The sequence below is a fragment of the Convolutriloba macropyga genome, chromosome 4 (assembly GCF_964194025.1).
Source record: "Convolutriloba macropyga chromosome 4, txConMacr16.3, whole genome shotgun sequence".
Lineage (NCBI taxonomy): Eukaryota > Metazoa > Xenacoelomorpha > Acoela > Convolutidae > Convolutriloba > Convolutriloba macropyga.
In genome coordinates this window covers 53,463,026-53,490,116 of record NC_134471.1, presented here as the reverse complement: position 1 = coordinate 53,490,116, position 27,091 = coordinate 53,463,026, and the positions used below count along the sequence as shown (strand labels likewise).

At 29.1% G+C, this 27,091-nt stretch overlaps 1 protein-coding gene across 1 annotated transcript in view; it reads right to left on the bottom strand.

Moving 5' to 3' along the window:
• Window positions 1-3,157: 3,157 nt before the first annotated feature.
• Window positions 3,158-27,091, bottom strand: part of LOC142338511 (protein N-lysine methyltransferase METTL21D-like) — a 29,127-nt gene continuing 5,193 nt past the window's right edge. The window contains exons 2-3 of the mRNA XM_075388293.1: window positions 4,109-4,282; window positions 3,158-4,076 (exon numbers count right to left, since the gene is read on the bottom strand). Coding sequence (XP_075244408.1) covers window positions 3,577-4,076; window positions 4,109-4,282 — 674 coding nt within the window. The 3' untranslated portion in view covers window positions 3,158-3,576. The remainder of the gene's footprint in view (window positions 4,077-4,108; window positions 4,283-27,091) is intronic.

Sequence of the window (27,091 nt, the reverse complement as noted above, 5' to 3'; positions counted from 1 at the left end):
CGTACGAAAATAAACGCTGAATCAATGAAAAGCTCTTACAAAACAATATATCAGTTAAACCAAATTTAAAATTACAAATTTCTGAAGAAGCAAAAAGTGGTTGTCATTTTCTGTTTTTAATTTTTTACGCAGATAGTTTAAAACATAGCCGTCAGATTTACAGAAAATAGCCACCGTTGATCGAGAAAAAAGAGCAAAAATCACGACAGCCTAATTTTTCTCTGAGTGTCAAAAAGTTTTGATTTGGTCCGCACTTTCATTAGATTCATTAAATATTGTAAATACAACCTGTTAGCAGAAACTTTGATAACCTAATTCTCTAAGTCTTTTAAAGTCGTAGCGTCAGGGCTTTAATGGTTTATCCCGTTTCCTTTGATTTCGCTTTTCCTTGAGGGTATTCGCGTAATATTGCTGAATGAACATCCGTAATTCCATTCAGTTCAAACAGTGAGTGAGGCAAGGCAAGTCAGACGGTAAAAGGAATTAAAGGAAAAATTGTTGGAAGAATTGACTCGAAGAGTCGTCTCAGCCAAATAGTCTATCCTTTTCAAGTATAAGTACATTCTATAAACACTCAAGAACAACAACAACAATTCAGTCAAAAAATGAAAAAAAAACAGCACCAAAAATCAACCGAACAAAAAATTCAATTATTTCTTTTAGAATACAAAAGCGCCAAAAATTATTTCTTGTGATACAAAAGCACCAAAAAATAAAAGCTATCTTTAATTGAGTTTAGAGCATTCAAATGCCAGTGAATTAATAAGTAAAAATAGTAAGTTTACAAACTTGTCTGCTTTGAGAAAAAATTGAAAAACTGCAAGAAATTGACCAAAAATTTAAAATTTATGTTTTGTCCGTTCTTAGCAAAAATACTGTTTTATACGAACAAAACTAAAGGATTGATACGTAAAAACTGTATCGAGCAATAGGCGGCAGTTCAATGCAAGGAAATAAAGAATGGGGCAAAAAAAGCTTAAACAGCCTGAAAAATGTCTTGAAAAACCTATCAACACAAACTTAAAATTAGTGATACAGCCTAAAGGAAAACCTCTGAACTGAAAAAAAATGTTCGGAAAAGTCACATAAGAACAAAAATCTCACTCGCTTACAGAAAATTTGTCCACAACTCAATTTCTCGATCTCTCAAAAAGAGCGGCATGAACAAAAGACGACTGTTTCGCCCGATTCCGTTCAATAATTAGGTGAAAGAGTTATTTGGCTAAAACTCGAATAAGCGAACAGAATTTAGGCAAAAATTTTGAACTAAAGATCTGTGGACATTAGGCGAATACCTATTAACCCACATTAAGGCAGTGCTCCAAAAACCATCCGACGCTATAAAGTTTTTCAAGTATCCCTATCCCTAGCAATCGTCAATATAAAAAAAGATTTAACAAAGCACATTCAAAATTAACCATTTCTTCAAACTTACATCATTTCTACAGCCCTCGGTAAAATTCGAAAAATGTTGGCAAAAAAGTACGGGAAAAAAGTAGAGAACATAAAAAAAGTTTTCACGTCTTTATTCTAAATAAATTAGAGCTATAGGAAAATTTGCGAAGCGAAAAATGTTGCTATAATTGCTGGATTAACCTAAACTAAAACGTTGCAAAGCTCTATGTATATTTATTAAAAAATGTGACTGTTTTTGTAAGCTATTATCACCTAGACATAATTGTTAGGGACGCTTGAATATATATAGGGTCGAGTGGTTTATAGTGTACCGTCCTTAAGTTTTAATTTGTATTCAACTAATATCCACAAAACAGAAGTTCAAAATTGTCGCCAAATTGCCACAAAAACTGTCCTCTCCTAATCGAATTTTCACCTGGTATCCTACGCGCCAATAATTAATTTTTTTACGCAATTTATTTCCTGCTTGAAATCCACTCCAATAAAACTGAAAAAAAAAATTGCGCTGTTCCAATACTCGTCATCGCGTTTTAAAAAGGAGAGCTCCAAAAGAATATTTTATCAAGAGGAACCATTAATAATTTGAAGACTGTCTTTACTGATCTTGAATAGTAGCTGTTTGTTGAATTATAGCGCATACCAATTTTTCTACTTCGAGACTGACACGCGATGGAAGCGAACAAGAACTACACGTAGTAGCAACATTTGGCAACACATGGTTACGAGGAAATGAAACTCTGTACGGCTATAAACCTTGAAGCTTCTAATCTCTGATTTAATCTTTATATTTCATCTTTATATGACTTCATATATGCACCAAACACAATTCATTGAGACATAAAAAAATGATAACTAACAAAAACCCAAAAGTGAGCAATTATGGAAATAAAATTTCGACAAATTCGTCGATGTATTTAGCCAAAATAGACCAAAATTAGCTGGGATAGTCCGAATTCAAGCAAAAAGTTCAAATCCTGATAACACTTTGATAAATGCAGTTTCAAAACATCGCCTGGTACAATATAAATCAGCCGAAAGTTGTTGAACTGATTTTCTTTTTATAGTGCCTCCCATTAAAAAGTGTTCCCATATGAAAACTATGCTTAAATTAATTGAGCGGGACGAATTGTTCTCAAATGAAGTTCAATTATGAATGTTTGTCGAAACCTCGAAGAACCTCGTCTATATGAAAAAAAAAATATTTAGAGGCCGTTGCCTAGTTCAAAATACCATTCATAATTTACAAGACAAAATTTTCTCGAAAAAATTCAAGAAACAGAGAAAATGAAAAATTTGAAGCGCGTAAACGTTGTCACAGAAACCGTTATACAGAGACAAATTATACAGTTTACAAAACTATATCTATGCCACGAGTTTATAGAAATCTGAACCTATTCATGTTTCTAATTGCCAATAATTTAAAAATTAACGGTGCAATTGCAATTTGCTGATATCAATTTTTACTAATGAAAACTGCAATGTCATTTGCATTACAGTTGATACAGCAGTATACCTGCAAGACGTTGCAATTCTGGTGACTGCAAAAGAACAATTTGAGGAATGTCTCAAGACATTAAATTTGGGTGACCTTGGTTTGAACTTTGATCAAAGAACTTTAAACCAATATATCACCTCTAAGTACCTTCTCCGACTAGATTGCGGTCTAAAACTGCTTATCTTATGATCTCAACAAAGGTCATTAGTTAACATTGTTCAGACATTGTGATACCGTCAAGACATATCCAATTCTAAATAAATTGTGATAAAGGTCTAACAAAATCATTCATCAACCTTTATTCATAACTCATGATATGCGACATTTAACACAAAGTTCGAACTCATATATCACAGCACAACTTCAACAAAATATTTGGCCGCCAAATCAATCGCAAACAAATTTAATGAAACGAAAGCCTTCTGGCATATGATGCAATCAGATATAATCATCAGGTATGACAATCAATGATTGTCATAAGCGAGCTCACGCCTTGTTTTTGTTTACCAGTTGATATCACCTAGCCACATTGCAAACAATAAAACACCTGGATTTATTGACCTTTGACCTCAACTGTCCTTCGATGTAAATATTGTCCATTTCGTCACAATTTTGCCGAAAATCTTAGATCACAACACTTGATGCTGTCTGTTTCGACGTGGCATTTATTTATCCTTGTTTATTGCTGTTTTGTAAATAACAAACAAATGTATTTCGTCACATCTAAACAATTTGTTCTGCTCGTGAACTGAAATTTCGTGCCACGTAAACGAACCATCCATAAGACTCCAAAATTTCTCAACTAATTTTGTCTTTTCAGTGCGGTCTTCAATACTCATTACAACTATAGCATCGTTCGAACAAAAATGATCTAGCGCTCTGAATAGCGGCTCAACGCTTTCTTCGTAATAAATGCAATCCGATACAAGAATAAGATCAAAAGCTTCATTTTTCAAATCGCTAAGTTCAATTTTTGACCAATCGAGCTCGTATGACATTACTTTTGATGCTCCTTTAAAATAGTCGAAATTTAGGCCAATATTTTGATCAATTAAGTATTGGAACTCCTTTAAATCTGTGCAATAAACAAATGCTTTCGTTAGAGCTGCAACAGCAATGCTGCAAGCGCCCGTTCCAGCTCCAAGTTCCAAAATTTTCAAAACATTTCCTCCCACGTTTCCATCTTCCGGGCCAAGAGTGGCAGATTTCCGTAGAAGAAAGTTGACAAGTTCAATTTTGCCACTGAGACATTGTCGAGGTTTTCAGCGTTGCATATTGCGCGCTTTGAGTCCTCCTGTGATAAATCGGAAAATACGGTTTCTAGGAACTTGATCAACACCAAGGCGGCATCCCATACAACACAGCCAACGTCTCCCTATCAAGATGTAGTGAGCATTTTTAGAAACGAGTGAAGATGTAAAAAATCTGAGCATTAAAAGCTTTAGAAATAAGCATTCCGAGAATTAACCGTTAATATGTATAGAAGCTTATATATGAATATTACTGTAAACATCCGAAAACAAGGCAAATCAAAACATTGCAAAGCAATCAAGTTCTACAATATCAAAAATACTAACAATCGCATTTCCCATAAGATGCAAATCTTCTAGAAAAAATTTCAACAAATGAGCGAAAATTTTCATTGTGCATTTAAAAATCAACGCATAAAAATGACAGTAATTGTAAAATGTGGAACCCAGCGCAATTCGCATTCGCTCAATTTTTCGCTGTGTTACCACATTTTACAATTACTCTATACCTTTAAAAATCGATCGAATAGTTCAATTTTGAGTAATTTATATTTTTGCTTTTTTGGTGGTATGGCCCCATTTTCAAATTAATTTATATGGTTTAAAATTTGATTGAAATAGCTCATTTTTTTATTTCGAGTATTTTATTTTTTATGCTCTTCATTTCAATCTTTTTCACTCTTTTTATTTTTATTTTGCAATTATCTCTATTTTTATTATTAACTATATTGCTCGAATAGTTCAATTTTGAGAAAATTTATATTTTTACTTTTTTTACTGGTGTATCCACATTTTAAAAATGATTTATGTGGTTTTATATTTTTATAATTGCTAATTTTTTTATTTTGAGTATTCTTGCTCGTTATTTTCACTTTTATTTTTATTTTTGCAATTATCTCTATTTTTTTATTCATTCACTATATTTTTAAAATTGATCAAATAGTTCAATTTTGAGAAATTTATAATTTTTTGGTATTTTGCATATACGACCTCATTTTTAAATTGGACTATATGGTTTTCCATTTTTTATAATTGCTCATTTTTATTTCGAGTATTTCATGCTCACAATTTTTTACTTTTCACTATTTTATTTTTTATTTTGCATTTATCTTTATTTTATTTATTCATTATATTTTAAAATTCGAAAAATTTAAAAATTTTTTGAGGAATTTTAAAATATCGCAAAATATTGAATTTTAACTAATTTTAAAATAATGGCCAAAAATATAGGATTTTTAATTAATTTAAAAATATTTCTCAAATTGGGGAACCAACATTTATTTTATTTTTTAAAATGAAAAAATTATTTTTTTTAAAATTTTCCCAATAAAAATGACGGATATATTTTGTGAAACTTGTAACAGAGAGTCTAAAACTAATAAATCACTTCAAAAACATTACTCAACTAAAATGCATAAAGATAAAATGGAAAAACATCAAAATCAAGATATGGTGAATAAATTAGATGAATATATCAAGACACTACCCAATGATATTACTACTTGTTTTAATAATTCTGTTATATAAATAAAATCAATTCTTAATAAAGATGATGGATATAAAGATAACTTTGAAGATATTCTTAATAACATAACTTCCATTATTCACAACCCAATAAAGATATATTTATCCGAAGAAATAGAATATAAAAAAGGAGAAACTAAGTTTATTATAGGACTTACTACTATTCCACAAGTTTATACAGCAGGTATTTATATATCACATTTGAATGAAATAGAAAAATTATTGAAAGAGGCAGAATTAAGAGAATCTGGTTGGATGATTCAAAGAAGAATATCTCGATCATTACATATTTCGTATTATAATTCAACTGGTGGAATATTGAATTACCTTTTAAATCTTCATATATTATTAATGTTAAGAATACTGATGATGAAATGTGTATAATTTGGTGTATATTAGCATATAAGTTTCCAGTAGCAAAGGATAAACAAAGAATATCTAAATATGTAGATCATCTCAATTCGAATATTATTCCATCCTTTGGTTTTCCATATAACTATAATAAAAAAAAATTACATAAATTGAATAATGTAGATTTTAATATATTTGAAATAGATGAAGATAAAAGAATTAAAGGAATAATATTTAAATCTCATAATAACTATAAGGGGTGCAATCTTTTATTATATAAAAATCACTATGTATTATGTACTAATATATCCACCATTATTAGAAATTCAAATAGAATGTCATATCCATGTTTAAATTGTCGAACAAGCTACTCATCAGAACAAATATTAGAAAATCATAAATTAATGTGTGAAGAACACAAAGCAACAAAAATTATCTATTCGCATAATGATTACCATAAATTTGATAAATGGTGTTTCAAAAACAGAGTTCCCTTTACAATTTATTGTGATATTGAAAGTTTTAACACTAAATCAAACACTCAAAAACCATTTTGTTATAATCTTGTAATTAAATCAAGTTATCCCGATCTAATGGAAGAACATGAAGTTACTTATATGGGTAAAGATTGTGGTGAACATTTAGCTAACACAATAATAAAATATGAAGATAAACTTAAAAAACTACTGAAAGAAAACATTATAATGGATGAAGAATCAGTTACTGGAGAACCTACTATTTGTTTCTACTGCAATAAAAAAATAGGTGAAGACATAGTAAGAGATCATGACCACTTTAATGGCAAATTTAGAGGATATGCTCATAATATATGTAATTTAAATTCTAAGAAACCTAATTTTGTTCCACTATACTTTTATAATGGATCCAAATATGACATACATCTTTTCATTAAAGAATTAGCTATAACAAAGTTGAAGATGAAAGCTTTAGCTAAAACAGAAGAAGAGTTCTTTTCTTTAGATATAGAATGTATTAGAATATTAGATGCATTTAGATTTTTTACACCACTAAGTTTAGCTGTAGTAGCAAAAACATTAGGTGGAAACCAAAGAAAAGGAGTTTACCCTTATGATTGGGTTGATGAAAAATGGGAAGATAAAATAAAAACAACTGAGTTTCCTCCACAAGAAACATTCTATTCCAAACTAAAACAAGAGGGAATATCAGATGAAGATTATATGAAAGCAAAAGAAGTATTTGACAATAATTGTAAAACTTTTGCAGATTATACGATTATGTATCTAAAACAAGATGTAAAATTACTGTCAGATGTATTTGAAAAATTTAGAGATAAATGTATAAATGAATATAAAATAGATCCATGCTATAGATATTCATCACCAGGTTTATCATGGATATGTGGTTCAAAGTTTACAGAACAAAGATTAAAACATTACCAAAAAGATACATATGATATATTACTCATGATTGAAAAAGGAATAAGAGGAGGTATTGCTACAATACTTGGTGATAGATATGTTAAACCATGGAATAGATATACACAACCAGAACATCACGAAATAAATAAATTATGCACATTATTACACAACTCAGTCTATAGCTCATTAACTAAAGAAAATGAAGCATATCAAGCACAAGAAGATTATCTATTATATTAGGATTTTAACTCATTATATCCATCATGTATGGTTGAAGATCTACCTATAGGTGAATTTATTAAATGTAATGACCTACTTTACGAAATAACTAAAGATGGACTTTGGTATAATATATGAAATAAATATTAAATATAACAATGACCTAAAACAGAAAACAGAAGTCTTCCCTTATTTTCCAGAAAATTCAATACAATATACTGAAGAATTTACTGATTATCAAGAAGTAAACAAACCCAATAAATACAAACCATTAGAGAAATTAATGCTCACATTACACAATAAAAATAACTATGTTATAGAAGGAAGAATGCTTGATTGGTATTTAAACAATGGTGTTAAGTTAGAAGATATAACAATTCTCAATAAAATCAAATATGAGAAAAGTAAATGGTTAAAACCATATATAGAGTATAATGTAAAGAAAAGAGATGAAGCAAAAGCTAATAATGATAAATTTGGTGAAATGTTTTATAAATTAATGAGTAACTCATTCTATGGTAAAACTTTAGAAAATGCAAGAAATAGACAAGATGTAGAAATTGTAAATAAATTAGATAGGTACAAACAACTAGCAGGTAAACCAACATATAAATCAACATCAATATTTAGTAATAATCTCGCAGCAGTACACAATTATAGAAGTGTTGTTAAACAAGATAAATTTAATTATATAGGATTTGTAATATTAGAGCTTAGTAAACTTAAGATTTATGAATTTGTGTATAATGTATTGAAACCAATATATAATAATAATTTCAGCTTATGTTATATGGACACAGATAGCTTACATATACATCTAAAAGATGACCCAAACAAAATGAAAGAATACATAGGAAGTAAATTAGGACAAATGAAAGATGAGTTAAAAAACGAATACATAACAGAAGCTATATTTTTAACAACAAAAGTATACTATTTTGAAACAACAAAAGAACAAACTCTTAAAGCAAAAGCTGTAACTAAATCTTCTCAAAAACATCAACTAAACAGAGATGATTATTATAATGCATTGTTTAACAATGAAAGCAAATATGTTGAACAATTTAGACTAAGATCAATTAAACATGATACAAAAATTTTGTAAATGAGAAAAAGCTTGCATTATCACCATTTGATGATAAAAGAATTGTTGATGGTGAAAAAACTAAACCATATGGTTTAAATACCTAATACTATAATAATTTATAAATCTATATGTAAAACTATATGTAAAACTATATGTAAAACTATATGCAAATATAATATAAATATAAATAAAAATAAACATAAATATAAACACAATTTAAAAAACTAATTAGATAAGATTGAAACCATTACTACTTTTTATAGGTAAATATTTAGAATATAAAATGATTGGTACAATGTGACTAGTAAATAAACTTCTACTACTACTACTACAACCACTCCTGATCTAGAGCATGAAAAGAACAAAATCTAATCCTTATCAAATTCTAGAACTATCCCTTAATGATGATAGAAAGTTAATTCCTTCTACAATTACACTATATAATGATCTGTGAATGGACTTAGTCCTTTTCACTCTTTTATTATAGTTCATGTAATACATGTAATTTCATGTAATACATCCGCTGGTTTAGTAGTTAATATATTATATATCATCATCTCAGCCATTATTTTTACCATAGGGTCAGGGCTATTGTTTAAACCCAAAGCAGCTTCTTCTAGCGTTTCAGCTTTAGCTAAAATATTTTTATTGTATTCTATAAAGTCTTACTTTCTTAGGTTTATCCACATACTTGGAATAGGATGAAATAATTAATTTATTATGATTTGGGTTTTTTACATGATTAATGAATTCACCCATACTATAACATTGTTTTCTACAAGCTAAACATCTTTTTAATCCATTTGGAAATTCCATTTTATTTATTTTATAATATAGCTTTTCAATACTATAAAAATGATTAGTACCAAATGCGATAAATGTAAAAATAAAGCTTGGTGTTGGAGTTGTGATGAATGCCAAAGTAAACCTTTATCATGTTTTGTATGTGATGAAATTATAACATATAGAGAAAGACTTAATCATATGAGTAAGCATTATAATGATCCAGATCAATATCTTACATGTCATAAGTGTAAAGTAAATAAACATATCTCTCACTATAGATTCAAACATTACACTTGTAGGATATGCTTATATCTCAATAGATATAGATTTGGTAACACTAAAGAAAGATTTAAAGAACATGCAAAGAAATATAATATCCATGAAGCTGGTTTCCAGATCCACAAAGTGGTTTCACCAATCAGCGAAAATGGTTCCCAAATCAAAGTTTAATCCTATTAAAATGTTACTTGCGTTCCCGTTATTTATTATATTGGTATTTATTATTGTAATTGCTTATTGGAATTATGATAAATATTCTGATTTAAGGAAGAGATTCAAGGGATATAGGAATATTGTACCCGAACCATTTGAAACTAAAAAACATAACTTTATTATTTATGGTCCATCTAATTCTGGTAAAACAACTTTTATAAAATATTATTGTGGTTTGTATGACACAGTTAATGTATTCTGTATTTATGGTATTGAGTGGAAAGGACATAATGTATATGGCATTGATGATTTAAAATTATTAGATAATTTGGATAGTTTTGCTAATAGTCTTATTATATTTGATGATATGGGAGAAAACATTAGATTACCAGCTATAGACTCATTGTATTCTAAAGGTAGACATCACAATATTAATATAATATGTGTAGGTCACACTGTAACAGATTTAAATACTAAAGCAAGAGATAACACCCCAGCTAAAAATATTACTTTAAACAATTCACAACATTTTTTTGAAAGAGTACAAGAGAAGTTTAAAATTGATTCTAATCTATATAGATTTAAACATTATAACTATGGTGTAATAAATTATAATACTATTAGTGACTATTATATTGTATTAGATAAAGATAAAAATGTTGTATATGATTCTAGGATAGGTGATCTTGATATTGAGAAGTATGTTGATTATACAGAGTTTAAGGAAAAGGAATATAATATACTAAGTGGTTTTTTAACAGAAAGAATGATAGAACCAACACATATTAAACCAAAAGAGTTAATGTTCTATTTTGAAGAATATTTGGAATTTAAGGGAATACATAAATCAATTAATTTATATAAAATATATACAAATATAAAAAATGTACTTAGTGAGATACATAGTGGCTATTATGCTATTGCTGGCATGGTTACTATGGTAGGATTTGGTTATTCTTACTTTCAAAAACATGGTAATAATAATGATAATAATTTTAATGGTATAGATATAATGAACATAGATAAAGCAAAAATTAAATTAAAAAATGGTAAGAATATGACAATAGGTTATGGTTTGATTGATAAAAGCAATTATGATCTCAATCATCCATTTAATATAGTATGTATGTTAGCTAGTTGTCTTGTAAGTATTTATGCAACTCATAATCATATTAATTCTAATTCTAAAAATGGAGATAGTATGTAGAGGATGTAATAATGAAATTGATACTAGTAGTGGTTATCCAGAACACGAACTAATGAGTCATATAATATTTTTTCATAAAAAGTTAATAGAAAGATGTATGAAATGCATGCAAAGAATATATAGTGGTTATCACTTTAAGGATAGATGTATAGATAAACGTACAGACCTTATATCATCAGTACATAGTTATATTGACTATACTAATATTATTAATAGTAATGATAATATTGATAATAATAAAAAAGATGATAAAAATGATTTAAATAATGTTTTAAATGAACTGAAAGATAATATTAAAGAAGATTTAAAAGAATATATTAGGACCAATTTAAAACAAGAGATCACATTAATTATGGATTAAATTATGGATTAAATTAATTATGGATTAAATTGGAATCTTAGTAATTCTGCACGAGTGCAGAATTACTAAGACTCTAATTTAATCCATAATTCTAGTTATCCTTGTTATTCTGTGTTATTCTGTGTAATTTTGTAATTAACAAACTAAAAGGTATAATATAGAGAATTATCTCATAAATATATGGCTTATAATTAATTTTTCATTAAAATTTATCTTTCTAATTTATATGTGGTCTCTTCATATGTTTTCTAAGGGAAAACCTATTTAGAAAAATGTTACACAATTGACATTGAACCTTTTCAGAGGAACACTCTTTACATAAACCTCCAGTCTTATAAGAACAATCTCTATTCTTTTCAATTTTGCAAAAACAACAAGTCCTAATTTAATTTCTTTAGATGGATTCTTAATATTAATATCAGTCTTTAAATTATTTATAGCACCTCCTTCTATTTCATTTTTAACTTCTTTTTTATTTCATTTTTAATCTCTAGTTTTAATTCATTAATGATCTCTTGTTTTAAATTGGTCCTAATATATTCTTTTAAATCTTCTTTAATATTAGCTTTCAGTTCATTTAAAACATTATTTAAATCATTTTTATCATCTTTATTATTATCAATATTATCATTACTATTAGTAATATTAGTATAGTCAATATAACTATGTACTGATGATATAAGGTCTGTACGTTTATCTATACATCTATCCTTAAAGTGATAACCACTATATATTCTTTGCATGCATTTCATACATCTTTCCATTAACTTTTTATGCAAAATATTATAATGACTCATTAGTTCGTGTTCTGGATAACCACTACTAGTATCAATTTCATTATTACATCCTCTACATACTATCTCCATTTTTAGAATTAGAATTAATATGATTATGAGTTGCATAAATACTTACAAGACAACTAGCTAACATACATACTATATTAAATGGATGATTGAGATCATAATTGCTTTTATCAATCAAACTATAACCTATTGTCATATTCTTACCATTTTTTCATTTAATTTTTGCTTTATCTATATTCATTATATCTATACCATTAAAATTATTATCATTATTATTGCCATGTTTTTGAAAGTAAGAATAACCAAATCCTACCATAGTAACCATGCCAGCAATAGCATAATAGCCACTATGTATCGCACTAAGTACATTTTTTATATTTGTATATATTTTATATAAATTAATTGATTTATGTATTCCCTTAAATTCCAAATATTCTTCAAAATAGAATATTAACTCTTTTGATTTAATATGTGTTGGTTCTATCATTCTATCTGTTAAATAACTACTTAGTATATTATATTCCTTTTCCTTAAACTCTGTATAATCAACATACTTCTCAATATCAAGATCACCTATCCTAGAATCATATACAACATTTTTATCTTTATCTAATACAATATAATAGTCACTAATAGTATTATAATTTATTACACCATAGTTATAATGTTTAAACCTATATAGATTAGAATCGTTTTTAAACTTCTCTTGTACTCTTTCAAAGAATTGTTGTGAACTATTTAAAGTAATATATGTAGCTGGGGTGTTATCTCTTGCTTTAGTATTTCAATCTGTTACAGTATGACCTACACATATTATATTAATATTGTGATGTCTACCTTTAGAATACAATGAGTCTATAGCTGGTAATCTAATGTTTTCTCCCATATCATCAAATATAATAAGACTATTAGCAAAACTATCCAAATTATCTAATAATTTTAAATCATCAATGCCATATACATTATGTCCTTTCCACTCAATACCATAAATACAGAATACATTAACTGTGTCATACAAACCACAATAATATTTTATAAAAGTTGTTTTACCAGAATTAGATGGACCATAAATAATAAAGTTATGTTTTTTAGTTTCAAATGGTTCGGGTACAATATTCCTATATTCTTTGAATCTCTTCCTTAAATCAGAATATTTATCATAATTCCAATAAGCAATTACAATAATAAATACCATTATAATAAATAACGGGAACGCAAGTAACATTTTAATAGGATTAATTTTTGATTTGGGAACCAGCTTCGCTAATTGGTGAAACCACTTTGTGGATCTGGAAACCAGCTTCATGGATATTATATTTCTTTGCATGTTCTTTAAATCTTTCTTTAGTGTGACCAAATCTATATCTATTGAGATATAAGCATATCCTACAAGTGTAATGTTTGAATCTATAGTGAGAGATATGTCTATTTACTTTACACTTATGACATGTTAGATATTGATCTGGATCATTATAATGCTTAATCATATGATTATGTCTTTCTCTATATGTTATAATTTCATCACATACAAAACATGATAAAGGTTTACTTTGGCATTCATCACAACTCCAACACCAAGCTTTATTTTTACATTTATCGCATTTGGTACTAATCATTTTTATAGTATTGAAAAGCTATATTATAAAATAAATAAAATGGAATTTCCAAATGGATTAAAAAGATGTTTAGCTTGTAGAAAACAATGTTATAGTATGGGTGAATTCATTAATCATGTAAAAAACCCAAATCATAATAAATTAATTATTTCATCCTATTCCAAGTATGTGGATAAACCTAAGAAAGTAATAGACCTTATAGAATACAATAAAAATATATTAGCTAAAGCTGAAACGCTAGAAGAAGCTGCTTTGGGTTTAAACAATAGCCCTGACCCTATGGTAAAAATAATGGCTGAGGTGATATATAAAATATCAACTACTAAACCAGCGGATGTATTACATGAAATTACATGAACTATAATAAAAGAGTGAAAAGGACTAAGTCCATTCACAGATCATTATATAGTGTAATTGTAGAAGGAATTAACTTTCTATCATCAATAAGGGATAGTTCTAGAATTTGATAAGGATTAGATTTAGTTCTTTTCATGCTCTAGATCTAGAGTGGTTGTAGTAGTAGTAGAAGTTTATTTACTAGTCACATTGTACCAATCATTTTATATTTTAAATATTTACCTATAAAAAGTAGTAATGGTTTCACTCTTATCTAATTAGTTTTAAATTGTGTTTATATTTATGATTATGTTTATATTTATTTATATTTATATTATATTTGCATATAGTTTTACATATAGTTTTACATATAGTTTTACATATAGTTTTATAAATTATTATAGTATTAGGTATTTAAACCATATGGTTTAGTTTTTTCACCATCAACAATTCTTTTATCATCAAATGGTGATAATGCAAGCTTTTTCTCATTTACAAAATTTTTGTATCATGTTTAATTGATCTTAGTCTAAATTGTTCAACATATTTGCTTTCATTGTTAAACAATGCATTATAATAATCATCTCTGTTTAGTTGATGTTTTTGAGAAGATTTAGTTACACCTTTTGCTTTAAGAGTTTGTTCTTTTGTTGTTTCAAAATAGTATTATTTTGTTGCTAAAAATATAGCTTCTGTTATGTATTCGTTTTTTAACTCATCTTTCATTTGTCCTAATTTACTTCCTATGTATTCTTTCATTTTGTTTGGGTCATCTTTTAGACGTATATGTAAGCTATCTGTGTCCATATAACATAAGCTGAAATTATTATTATATATTGGTTTCAATACATTATACACAAATTCATAAATCTTAAGTTTACTAAGCTCTAATATTACAAATCCTATATAATTAAATTTATCTTGTTCAACAACACTTCTATAATTGTGTACTGCTGCGAGATTATTACTAAATATTGATGTTGATTTATATGTTGGTTTACCTGCTAGTTGTTTGTACCTATCTAATTTATTTACAATTTCTACATCTTGTCTATTTCTTACATTTTCTAAAGTTTTACCATAGAATGAGTTACTCATTAATTTATAAAACATTTCACCAAATTTATCATTATTAGCTTTTGCTTCATCTCTTTTCTTTACATCATACTCTATATATGGTTTTAACCATTTACTTTTCTCATATTTGATTTTATTGAGAATTGTTATATCTTCTAACTTAACACCATTGTTTAAATACCAATCAAGCATTCTTCCTTCTATAACATAGTTATTTTTATTGTGTAATGTGAGCATTAATTTCTCTAATGGTTTGTATTTATTGGGTTTGTTTACTTCTTGATAATCAGTAAATTCTTCAGTATATGGTATTGAATTTTCTGGAAAATAAGGGAAGACTTCTGTTTTCTGTTTTAGGTCATTGTTATATTTAATATTTATTTCATATATTATACCAAAGTCCTCATCTTTAGTTATTTCGTAAAGTAGGTCATTACATTTGATAAATTCACCTATAGGTAGATCTTCAACCATACATGATGGATATGATGAGTTAAAATCATGATATAATAGATAATCTTCTTGTGCTTGATATGCTTCATTTTCTTTAGTTAATGAGCTATAGACTGAGTTTTGTAATAATGTGCATAATTTATTTATTTCGTGATGTTCTGGTTATGTATATCTGTTCCATGGTTTAACATATCTATCACCAAGTATTGTAGCAATACCTCCTCTTATTCCTTTTTCAATCATAAGTAATATATCATATGTATCTTTTTGGTAATTTTTAAATCTTTGTTCTGTAAACTTTGAACCACATATCCATGATAAACCTGGTGATGAATATCTATTGCATGGATCTATTTTATATTCATTTATACATTTATCTGACAGTAATTTTACATCTTGTTTTAGATACATAATCGTATAATCTGTTTTACAATTATTGTCAAATACTTCTTTTGCTTTCATATAATCTTCATCTGATATTCCCTCTTGTTTTAGTTTGGAATAGAATGTTTCTTGTGGAGGAAACTCAGTTGTTTTTATTTTATCTTCCCATTTTTCATCAACCCAATCATAAGGGTAAACTCCTTTTCTTTGGTTTCCACCTAATGTTTTTGCTACTACATCTAAACTTAGTGGTGTAAAAAATCTAAATGCATCTAATATTCTAATACATCCTATATCTAAAGAAAAGAACTCTTCTTCTGTTTTAGCTAACGCTTTCATCTTCAACTTTGTTATAGCTAATTCTTTAATGAAAAGATGTATGTCATATTTGGATCCATTATAAAAGTATAGTGGAACAAAATTAGGTTTCTTAGAATTTAAATTACATATATTAAGAGCATATCCTCTAAATTTGCCATTAAAGTGGTCATGATCTCTTACTATGTCTTCACCTAATTTTTTATTAAAATCGAAACAATTAGTAGGTTCTCCAGTAACTGATTCTTCATCCATTATAATGTTTTCTTTCAGTAGTTTTTTAAGTTTATCTTCATATTTTATTATTGTGTTAGCTAAATGTTCACCACAATCTTTACCCATATAAGTAACTTCATGTTCTTCCATTAGATCGGGATAACTTGATTTAATTACGAGATGATAACAAAATGGTTTTTGGGTGTTTGATTCAGTGTTAAAACTTTCAATATCACAATACATTGTAAAGGGAACTGTTTTTGAATGTTTTTGAGACAACATTTATCAAATTTTGAAACAAAATGTTTTTGAAACAACATTTATCAAATTTATGGTAATCCTTATGCGAATAGATAATTTTTGTTGCTTTATGTTCTTCACACTTTAATTTATGATTTTCTAATATTTGTTCTGATGAGTAGCTTGCTAGACGATTTAAACATGGATATGACATTCTATTTGAATTTCTAATAATGGTGGATATATTAGTACATAATACCTAGTGATTTTATATAATAAAAGATTGCACCCCTTATAATTATTATGAGATTTAAATATTATTCCTTTAATTCTTTTATCTTCATCTATTTCAAATATATTAAAATCTACATTATTCAATTTATGTAATTTTTTTATATTATTATAGTTATCTGGAAAATCAAAGGATGGAATAATAATTGAATTGAGATGATCTACATATTTAGATATTCTTTGTTTATCCTTTGCTACTGGAAACATATATGCTAATATACACCAAATTATACACATATCATCATCAGTATTCTTAACATTAATAATATATGGTGATTTAAAAGGTAATTCAATATATGATCCACCAGTTGAATTATAATACGAAATATGTAATGATCGAGATATTCTTCTTTGAATCATCCAACCAGATTCTCTTAATACTGCCTCTTTTAATAATTTTTCTATTTCATTCAAATGTGTTATATAAATACCTGCTGTATAAACTTGTGGAATAGTAGTAAGTCCTATAATAAATTTTGTTTCTCCTTTTTTATATTCTATTTCTTCGGATAAATATATTTTTATTGGATTGTGAATAATAGAAGTTATGTTATTAAGAATATCTTCAAAGTTATCTTTATATCCATCATCTTCATTAAGAATTGATTTTATTTGTATAACTGAATTATTAAAACAAGTAGTAATATCATTGGGTAGTGTCTTGATATATTCATCTAATTTATTCACCATATCTTGATTTTGATGTTTTTCCACTTTATCTTTATGCATTTTAGTTGAGTAATGTTTTTGAAGTGATTTATTAGTTTTAAACTCTCTGTAACAAGTTTCACAAAATATATCCGTCATTTTTATTGGGAAAATTTTAAAAAATTTCCTATATTTTGGCCGATATTTTAAAATTAGTTAAAATTCAATATTTTGCGATATTTTAAAATTCCTCAAAAAATTTTTAAATTTTTCGAATGTTAAAATATAATAAATAAAAAAATAAAGATAAATGCAAAATAAAAAATAAAATAGTGAAAAGTTAAAAATTGTGAGCATGAAATACTCGAAATAAAAATGAGCAATTATAAAAAATGGAAAACCATATAATCCAATTTAAAAATGAGGTCGTATATGCAAAATACCAAAAAAATATAAATTTCTCAAAATTGAACTATTTGATCAATTTTAAAAATATAGTCAATGAAAAAAAAAATAGAGATAATTGCGAAAATAAAAATAAAAGTGAAAAAGTGAAAATAACGAGCAAGAATACTCAAAATAAAAAAATTAGCAATTATAAAAATATAAAACCACATAACACATTTTTAAAATGTGGATACACCAGTGAAAAAAGTAAAAATATAAATTTCTCAAAAAATTAACTATTCAATCTATTTTTAAAATATAGTAAATAAATAAAAATAGAGATAATTGCAAAATAAAAAATAAAAAAGTGAAAAGAGTGAAATGAAAAGCATAAAATACTCGAAATAAAAAAATGCGCTATTTTTTATCAAATTTTAAACCATATAAATTAATTTGAAAATGGGGCCATACAAGCGAAAAACGCAAAAAATATAAATTACTCAAAATTGAACTATTCGATCGATTTTTAAAGGTATAGAGTAATTGTAAAATGTGGTAACACAGCGAAAATTGAGCGAATGCGAATTGCGCTGGGTTCCACAATTTACAATTACTAATGACTAATATGCAAACGAAAAAGAATAATTGCGCATGCAAATTGTGTTATTATGGAGTTGAATTGCACTCCCGAAGTTTTTGATACATCAACTAATGTACATAGAATATTAGCAAAGAACTAATACCATACATGGTTAATCATCCTATATAGAGCAACAAGTACAGAACACTTTTTCGCCGCCGGTTCGCAAAGGCGGTCTCAACATCCTTTTTTCGAGTGATCGAGTCAATGAGCACGAACGACCCATCAAGGCTACAACGACTCTCGGAGAAAACAAAAAGGAAGCAAGCGAAGAACAGGATCGCTTACCACGACCATGAGATGCAAAAAAGAAACTAAAAACCAAGAAGTCGCAGGTCAAAGGCTCCACTTAACCATAAAAAAGAGCGTCATGCGGGTTGCTCTCCCTCTAAAGCGGTACATTTTTGACCTACCCCAATTAGACGGAATCATACTGGAATCGCCCTGAGATGTGGATGGGAACCCGCCCACCAAACTTCCCTGAACTTGTGCACGTGGAGACGCGTTCACGATAACCAATGCTTTACATTGCCCATAGGGTGGATACACTCTTCTTAGCCAACGACATTCGCGACCCCCTGGTTAATAGCACTGACGAAACAGGTCTCCCGACTTTTCATGGGAAATCATTCGCAAATAAAAACATTAGCTGACGACAATGCAAGACTAGAAGTCAGAGTAAACGGCCTGTGGGGAAAAACATTCTCTTAAACATTTTTTGATGTTGAGAAAATGAACCTCATGAAAAAAAGCTGCCCAGAATCAACTGAAGAAGACTACAAATATCACGATCAAATCAGAGAACTAAAAATGAACAGCGAATCAGATGTCGAGCAGGTCACCTTTAATCCCTTAAACTTCTGCACTGGAGGAGCAGGTGCCTCTGTTTCCAAACTCGTCGAAAGTGTCATAGGGAAACTAGGCGAGATAAAGAGGACTCCTACAGTAACATATACATAAGGACGAAGATAAGCTTCGCTCTACTGCGAGTCTCAGTCGAAGACATCCTCGGATCTCGCACGCTCCGAAAATGCGCGACCGTCTACGCTTCGATTAAAAACATTTTTAAAGAGGGGAGATTTCCACTCTAGGCGCGCAGTGCCTCTCACCTATAATGATCTCTTTTTTTTATTCAGTCAACCCCTTCATTAGCCTCGAGGGTAATTATCAATTTTGAATTTGATGCTAGTTCGATATTGACTACTCAGAATTTATAAACGTATACCAACTACCCTAGTTGTGGAGGGTTATTCTTTTTATTGACCATTTTTGACATATCAATCTGAATAAAGTCAAAAATACGCAAAAATAGACAAAAATAATGCGGTAGTTAATTTTTTAAAAAAATACTCAACTCAATAACTCGGTGACCAGTAATCAGCCTTAAACGAGCGTCAACAAAAACCAAAAAAAAAATAGATAACAGGCTTGAGCATGTGCTTTTTGTAAAGCTAACTCCGACACTCCGATAACCTAGAAACAGAAGATTGACATCTTAATCCAAAACATTCAACAAAATTTTAATATCATTTTAATGAGCCTTAAACGATCGTCAACAAAAACCAAAAAAAATAGATAACAGGCTTGAGCATGTGCTTTTTGTAAAGCTAACTCCGACACTCCGATAACCGACAAACGGATGATAGACATCTTAATCCAAAACATTCAACAAAATTTTAATATCATTTTAATGAGCCTTAAACGATCGTCAACAAAAACCAAAAAAAAATAGATAACAGGCTTGAGCATGTGCTTTTTGTAAAGCTAACTCCGACACTCCGATAACCTAGAAACAGAAGATTGACATCTTAATCCAAAACATTCAACAAAATTTTAATATCATTTTAATGAGCCTTAAACGATCGTCAACAAAAACCAAAAAAAATAGATAACAGGCTTGAGCATGTGCTTTTTGTAAAGCTAACTCCGACACTCCGATAACCTAGAAACAGAAGATTGACATCTTAATCCAAAACATTCAACAAAATTTTAATATCATTTTAATGAGCCTTAAACGATCGGCAACAAAAACCAAAAAAAATAGATAACAGGCTTGAGCATGTGCTTTTTGTAAAGCTAACTCCGACACTCCGATAACCGACAAACGGATGATAGACATCTTAATCCAAAACATTCAACAAAATTTTAATATCATTTTAATGAGCCTTAAATTAGCGGCAACAAAAATAAAAAAAAAGATAACAAGCTTGATCAAGTGCTTTTTGTGAAGCTAATTCCGACACTCCGATAACCAACAAACGGATGATAGACATCTTAATCCGAAACATTCAACAAAATTTTAATATCATTTTAATCAGCCTTAAACGAGCGTCAACAAAAAGCAAAAAATTATAGATAACATGCTTGAGCATTTGCTTTTTGTGAAGCTAATTCCGACACTCCAATAACTTAGAAACGGAGGATAGACATCTTAAACCGCAACATTCAACAAAATGTTAACATTTTAAATATCATCCAGTAAACAATAAACGATCATAACAGGACAATGCAGTAAAAAAGCAGGACACAGGCATAACAAAGAAAATTTAAATTTTTGAGGGAAAAGTACAGTCGAAACCATTAAAAATAAACAGCTTAGAAATCTTGGTACAGGTGTAGCTACAACTGAAGCTGTACACTAACAGAAAATTCAAACCAGCTTTATATACTGGCGCGAAAGGCAAAAAACAAGCAGGCTCAGTAATCTACGTTTGCACAATGTTCCGACCCCGCTCATCCACTTTTTGACTGCAATGTCTGCCAAAAGAGCTGAGAAACTTTTAAAAATTCACACACTGTTCGACAAAAATGGGCGTAAAAGTAAAAAAAGAATATTATAAACCGGAACCGCTGAAAAAACATAAACTCACAACATTAGAGGACCGATGATACCTGCAATAATGATATTGCGAGACATGATAAAGAGCAAAGGAAAACAAAAAACATCAATTACGAGAAAAACTTTATTTCTGTTTAAAAATGTACATAAAAACAAAATCAAAGCAGTACCAGATAGGAGCTAAACTAAAAAAAACTTGTACTTTACAACCCTGCAGAAAAAAATGCCTTTTGATGAGACTAGGTAACAAGACAAAAAGAATAACGGAAACCAAAATTCAATTATCTACTGCATATTTCTTCGACTAGATAGGGTCACTTATACCTCTTCAGGATCTCATTTAGGTTAAAAAGTTTCCAATGATGCTGGTTTTTTATCTTGTCTTATTATCACCCTTTTGTGGAAAACAGGTTCCATTTGCGTTGAAATGAGTTCGAATTAAATAATACTTAGTATTCAGCGAACAGCTCGGTTAAACGGCTTCCAAATCTTTCTCGCAACTCAATTTTTGATTTTCAATCTAGTTCATATAAGTATTACTTCCTATGAGGCATTATTGAACTCATCTGATGATTTCAGTTGACAACTGACGGCTTGGAAGACTTTGAATATACTATTTTTAAAAATATTTGTCAATTTTTGAGCGTAGTCCATTTTTAAATATATTTAAGTCAACTAAAAGCAATAATGACAGGTCCCATTTTCTTTCTAGTGAAAATTAAATTAACCTGTTCAGCAGTTTTATCTTGGGAAAATGAATTTAATGCTTCTTCTTGATGCTTGAATCTTCAAATTTGATGCTTGAATCTTCAAATGTGAATATGACAAATGGGGACAAATGGGTATTTTTCTTCTAATGGGAATATGACTTTGATGATAACAGTTTTACAATATCTGAAAAAAAACACAAAATGGTCATGAAAACTTCCGTTATACGATATCTGAAAAATACCTATGGTTATGAAAATGGTGTAGCATCAAAGTCATAAAATCATTTTTCAAATCGTGAAACCACTAAACGGATTAATTTTTTTCTTTAGAAAGAGGATTTGACCTACCGTTACAAAGACTGAGCTACAAGGTGACTATAAAAAAGGAGCAAATTTTAAAAATGCACTGATAATTTTGGGGAAATAATAGATTCAAAGCCGTAATACCCTTAAGGTATCAAATCAAATCATTAGATTGATTTTATTATGCAAAATACTAGGCTGTTAAGCGTTAATATTATGTGTTCACGTGTTTTTCAATTTGAACATCAATAGGTCAAGCTGTAGAGGGGCAATGTGAAAACACAACAAAATGAACCACAAAATATGACCATTATAAAAACTCAGACAATAAGTTAAAAAACTCAAAGTTTTAAAGTCATCAAAGCGTTGGTTAAAACACACCCAGCAGAGGGGTTTACCCTTCAAAACAACGTAAAAATGCATTGGGTCTTAGTTGAACCTAAATACGATCTTCTACCAATTGATTCTGTAAATGAAAACAGTTGTCTATAGTTGGCATAAAAAATAGCGTTTTAAAAAGGACTGCGACCCAAAGCCATCAGAATACTTTTTTGACAAACACTGACCTTGCTATTGCTGCGCGACTATTACAAACACGTAAATTGATCCAAATTAAAGCGCAATGCAATATTTAACAAACGGACAACTATATATCAAAAATAAATTATGCATTTTGAACAAAAAGAATTAATATAACAAAAGGCCGGAGAAATTTTAGTTCGAGTACAATTTCTTAGAGTACGATTTCTTGAGACCTCTCATGTCTTTAAAAAGATAATGTAAAAAGACAACAAAACCTACAAATATTGGATCCAATTATTGTAAACATTTAATAAACTCTCGGGTTTCGCATTACTTGATGTTCTTTTTGTTGCCATATAACGAAAAAATCCAATTGGCTTCCTAACGAGTTATCAAGAAAACTATTTGATGCTTTCAGTAAACAGCGTATAGCTCGTAAGAAGTTGATAATGAGTGTTCTCAAAAAAAGAATTTTCGAACGATGTCTCTTTTCCAATTTTATTTCAGTCAACCTGTAGCTTAGTTGTATTAATGACAGATCACATCCGCTCTAGTGAAACATTAAAAAACCTACTCAGCGTTTACATCTTTCATACAACTGGATGATAACAAAAACGGGCATCAAACCTGTAGAAACTAAGACATAACCTCTTAAAACGTATATAAGCATTGGGTTTAGTTGAACCTAAATACGATCTTCTACCAATTGATTCTGTAAATGAAAACAGTTGTCCATAGTTTGCATAAAAAATAGCATTTTAAAAAGGACTGCGACCCAAAGCCATCAGAATACTTTTTTGACAAACACTGACCTTGCTATTGCTGCGCGACTATTACAAACACATAAATTGATCCAAATTAAAGCGCAATGCACTATTTAACAAACGGACAACTATATATCAAAAATAAATTATGCATTTTGAACAAAAAGAATTAATATAACAAAAGGCCGGAGAAATTTTAGTTCGAGTACAATTTCTTAGAGTACGATTTCTTGAGACCTCTCATGTCTTTAAAAAGATAATGTAAAAAGACAACAAAACCTACAAATATTGGATCCAATTATTGTAAACATTTAATAAACTCTCGGGTTTCGCATTACTTGATGTTCTTTTTGTTGCCATATAACGAAAAAATCCAATTGGCTTCCTAACGAGTTATCAAGAAAACTATGTGATGCTTTCAGTAAACAGCGTATAGCTCGTAAGAAGTTGATAATGAGTGTTCTCAAAAAAAGAATTTTCGAACAATGTCTCTTTTCCAATTTTATTTCAGTCAGCCTGTAGCTTAGTTGTATTAATGACAGATCACATCCTCTCTAGTGAAACATTAAAAAACCTACTCAGCGTTTACATCTTTGATACAACTGGATGATAACAAAAACAGCATCGAAGCTGTAGAAACTAAGACATAACCTCTTAAAACGTATATAAGCATTGGGTTTAAGTTGAACCTAAATACGATCTTCCGCAAACTGATTCTGTAAATGAAAACACTTGCCTATAGTTGGCATAAAAAATAGCGTTTTAAAAAGGACTGCGACCCAAAGCCATCAGAATACTTTTTTGGCAAACACTGACCTTGCTATTGCTGCGCGACTATTACAAACACATAAATTAATCGAAATCGAAGCGCAATGCACTATTTAACAAACGGACATCTATATATCAAAAAATTATGCATTTTGAACAAAAAGAATTAAATTAACAAAAAGCCGGAGAAATTTTAGTTCGAGTACAATTTCTTAGAGTACGCTTTCTTGAGACCTCTCATGTCTTTAAAAAATAATGTAAAAAGACAACAAAACCAACAAACATTGGAACCAATTATTGTAAACATTTGATAAACTCTCGGATTTCGCCTTACTTAATGTTCTTTTTGTTGCCATATAACGAAAAAGTCCAATTGGCTTCCTAACGAGTTATCAAGAAAACTATGTGATGCTTTCAGTAAACAGCGTATAGCTCGTAAGAAGTTGATAATGAGTGTTCTCAAAAAAAGAATTTTCGAACGATGTCTCTTTTCCAATTTTATTTCAGTCAGCCTGTAGCTTAGTTGTATTAATGACAGATCACATCCTCTCTAGTGAAACATTAAAAAACCTACTCAGCGTTTACATCTTTGATACAACTGGATGATAACAAAAACAGCATCGAAGCTGTAGAAACTAAGACATAACCTCTTAAAACGTATATAAGCATTGGGTTTAAGTTGAACCTAAATACGATCTTCCGCAAACTGATTCTGTAAATGAAAACACTTGCCTATAGTTGGCATAAAAAATAGCGTTTTAAAAAGGACTGCAACCCAAAGCCATCAGAATACTTTTTTGGCAAACACTGACCTTGCTATTGCTGCGCGACTATTACAAACACATAAATTAATCGAAATCGAAGCGCAATGCACTATTTAACAAACGGACATCTATATATCAAAAAAAAATATGCATTTTGAACAAAAAGAATTAAATTAACAAAAAGCCGGAGAAATTTTTGTTCGAGTACAATTTCTTAGAGTACGCTTTCTTGAGACCTCTCATGTCTTTAAAAAATAATGTAAAAAGACAACAAAACCAACAAACATTGGAACCAATTATTGTAAACATTTGATAAACTCTCGGATTTCGCCTTACTTAATGTTCTTTTTGTTGCCATATAACGAAAAAGTCCAATTGGCTTCCTAACGAGTTATCAAGAAACCTATATGATGTTTTCAGTAAACAGCGTATAGCTCGTAAGACGTTGATAATGAGTGCTCTCAAAAAAGAATTTTCGAACGATGTCTCTTCTCCAATTTTATTTCAGTCAACCTGTAGCTTAGTTGTATTAATGACAGATCACATCCTCTCTAGTGAAACATTAAAAAACCTACTCAGCGTTTACATCTTTGATACAACTGGATGATAACAAAAACAGCATCGAAGCTGTAGAAACCAAGACATAACCTCTTAAAACATCGTATATAGGCATTGGGTTTAAGTTGAACCTGAATACGATCTTCAGCAAACTGATTCTGTAAATGAAAGCACTTGCCTATAGTTGGCATAAATAGCGTTTTAAAAAAGACTGCGACCCAAAGCCATCAGAATACTTTTTTGGCAAACACTGAGCTTTCTATTGCTGCGCGACTGTTACAAACACATAAATTGATCCAAATCGAAGCGCAATGCACAATTTAACAAACGGACATCTATATATCAAAAATAAATTACGCAATTTTGAGCAAAAAAGAATTAAATTAACAAAAGGCCGGAGAAATTTTAATTCGAGTACAATTTCTTAGAGTACGCTTTCTTGAGACCTCTCAAGTCTTTAAAAAGATAATGTAAAAAGACAACAAAACCAACAAATATTGGAACCGATTATCGTAAACATTTAATAAACTCTCGGATTTCGCCTTACTTGATGTTCTTTTTGTTGCGATATAACGAAAAGTCCAATTGGCTTCCTAACGAGTTATCAAGAAACCTATATGATGCTTTCAGTAAACAGCGTATAGCTCGTAAGACGCTGATAATGAGTGTTCTCAAAAAAGAATTTTCGAACGATGTCTCTTTTCCAATTTTATTTCAGTCAGCCTGTAGCTTAGTTGTATTAATGACAGATCACATCCGCTCTAGTGAAACATTAAAAAACCTACTCAGCGTTTACATCTTTCATACAACTGGATGATAACAAAAACGGGCATCAAACCTGTAGAAACTAAGACATAACCTCTTAAAACGTATATAAGCATTGGGTTTAGTTGAACCTAAATACGATCTTCTACCAATTGATTCTG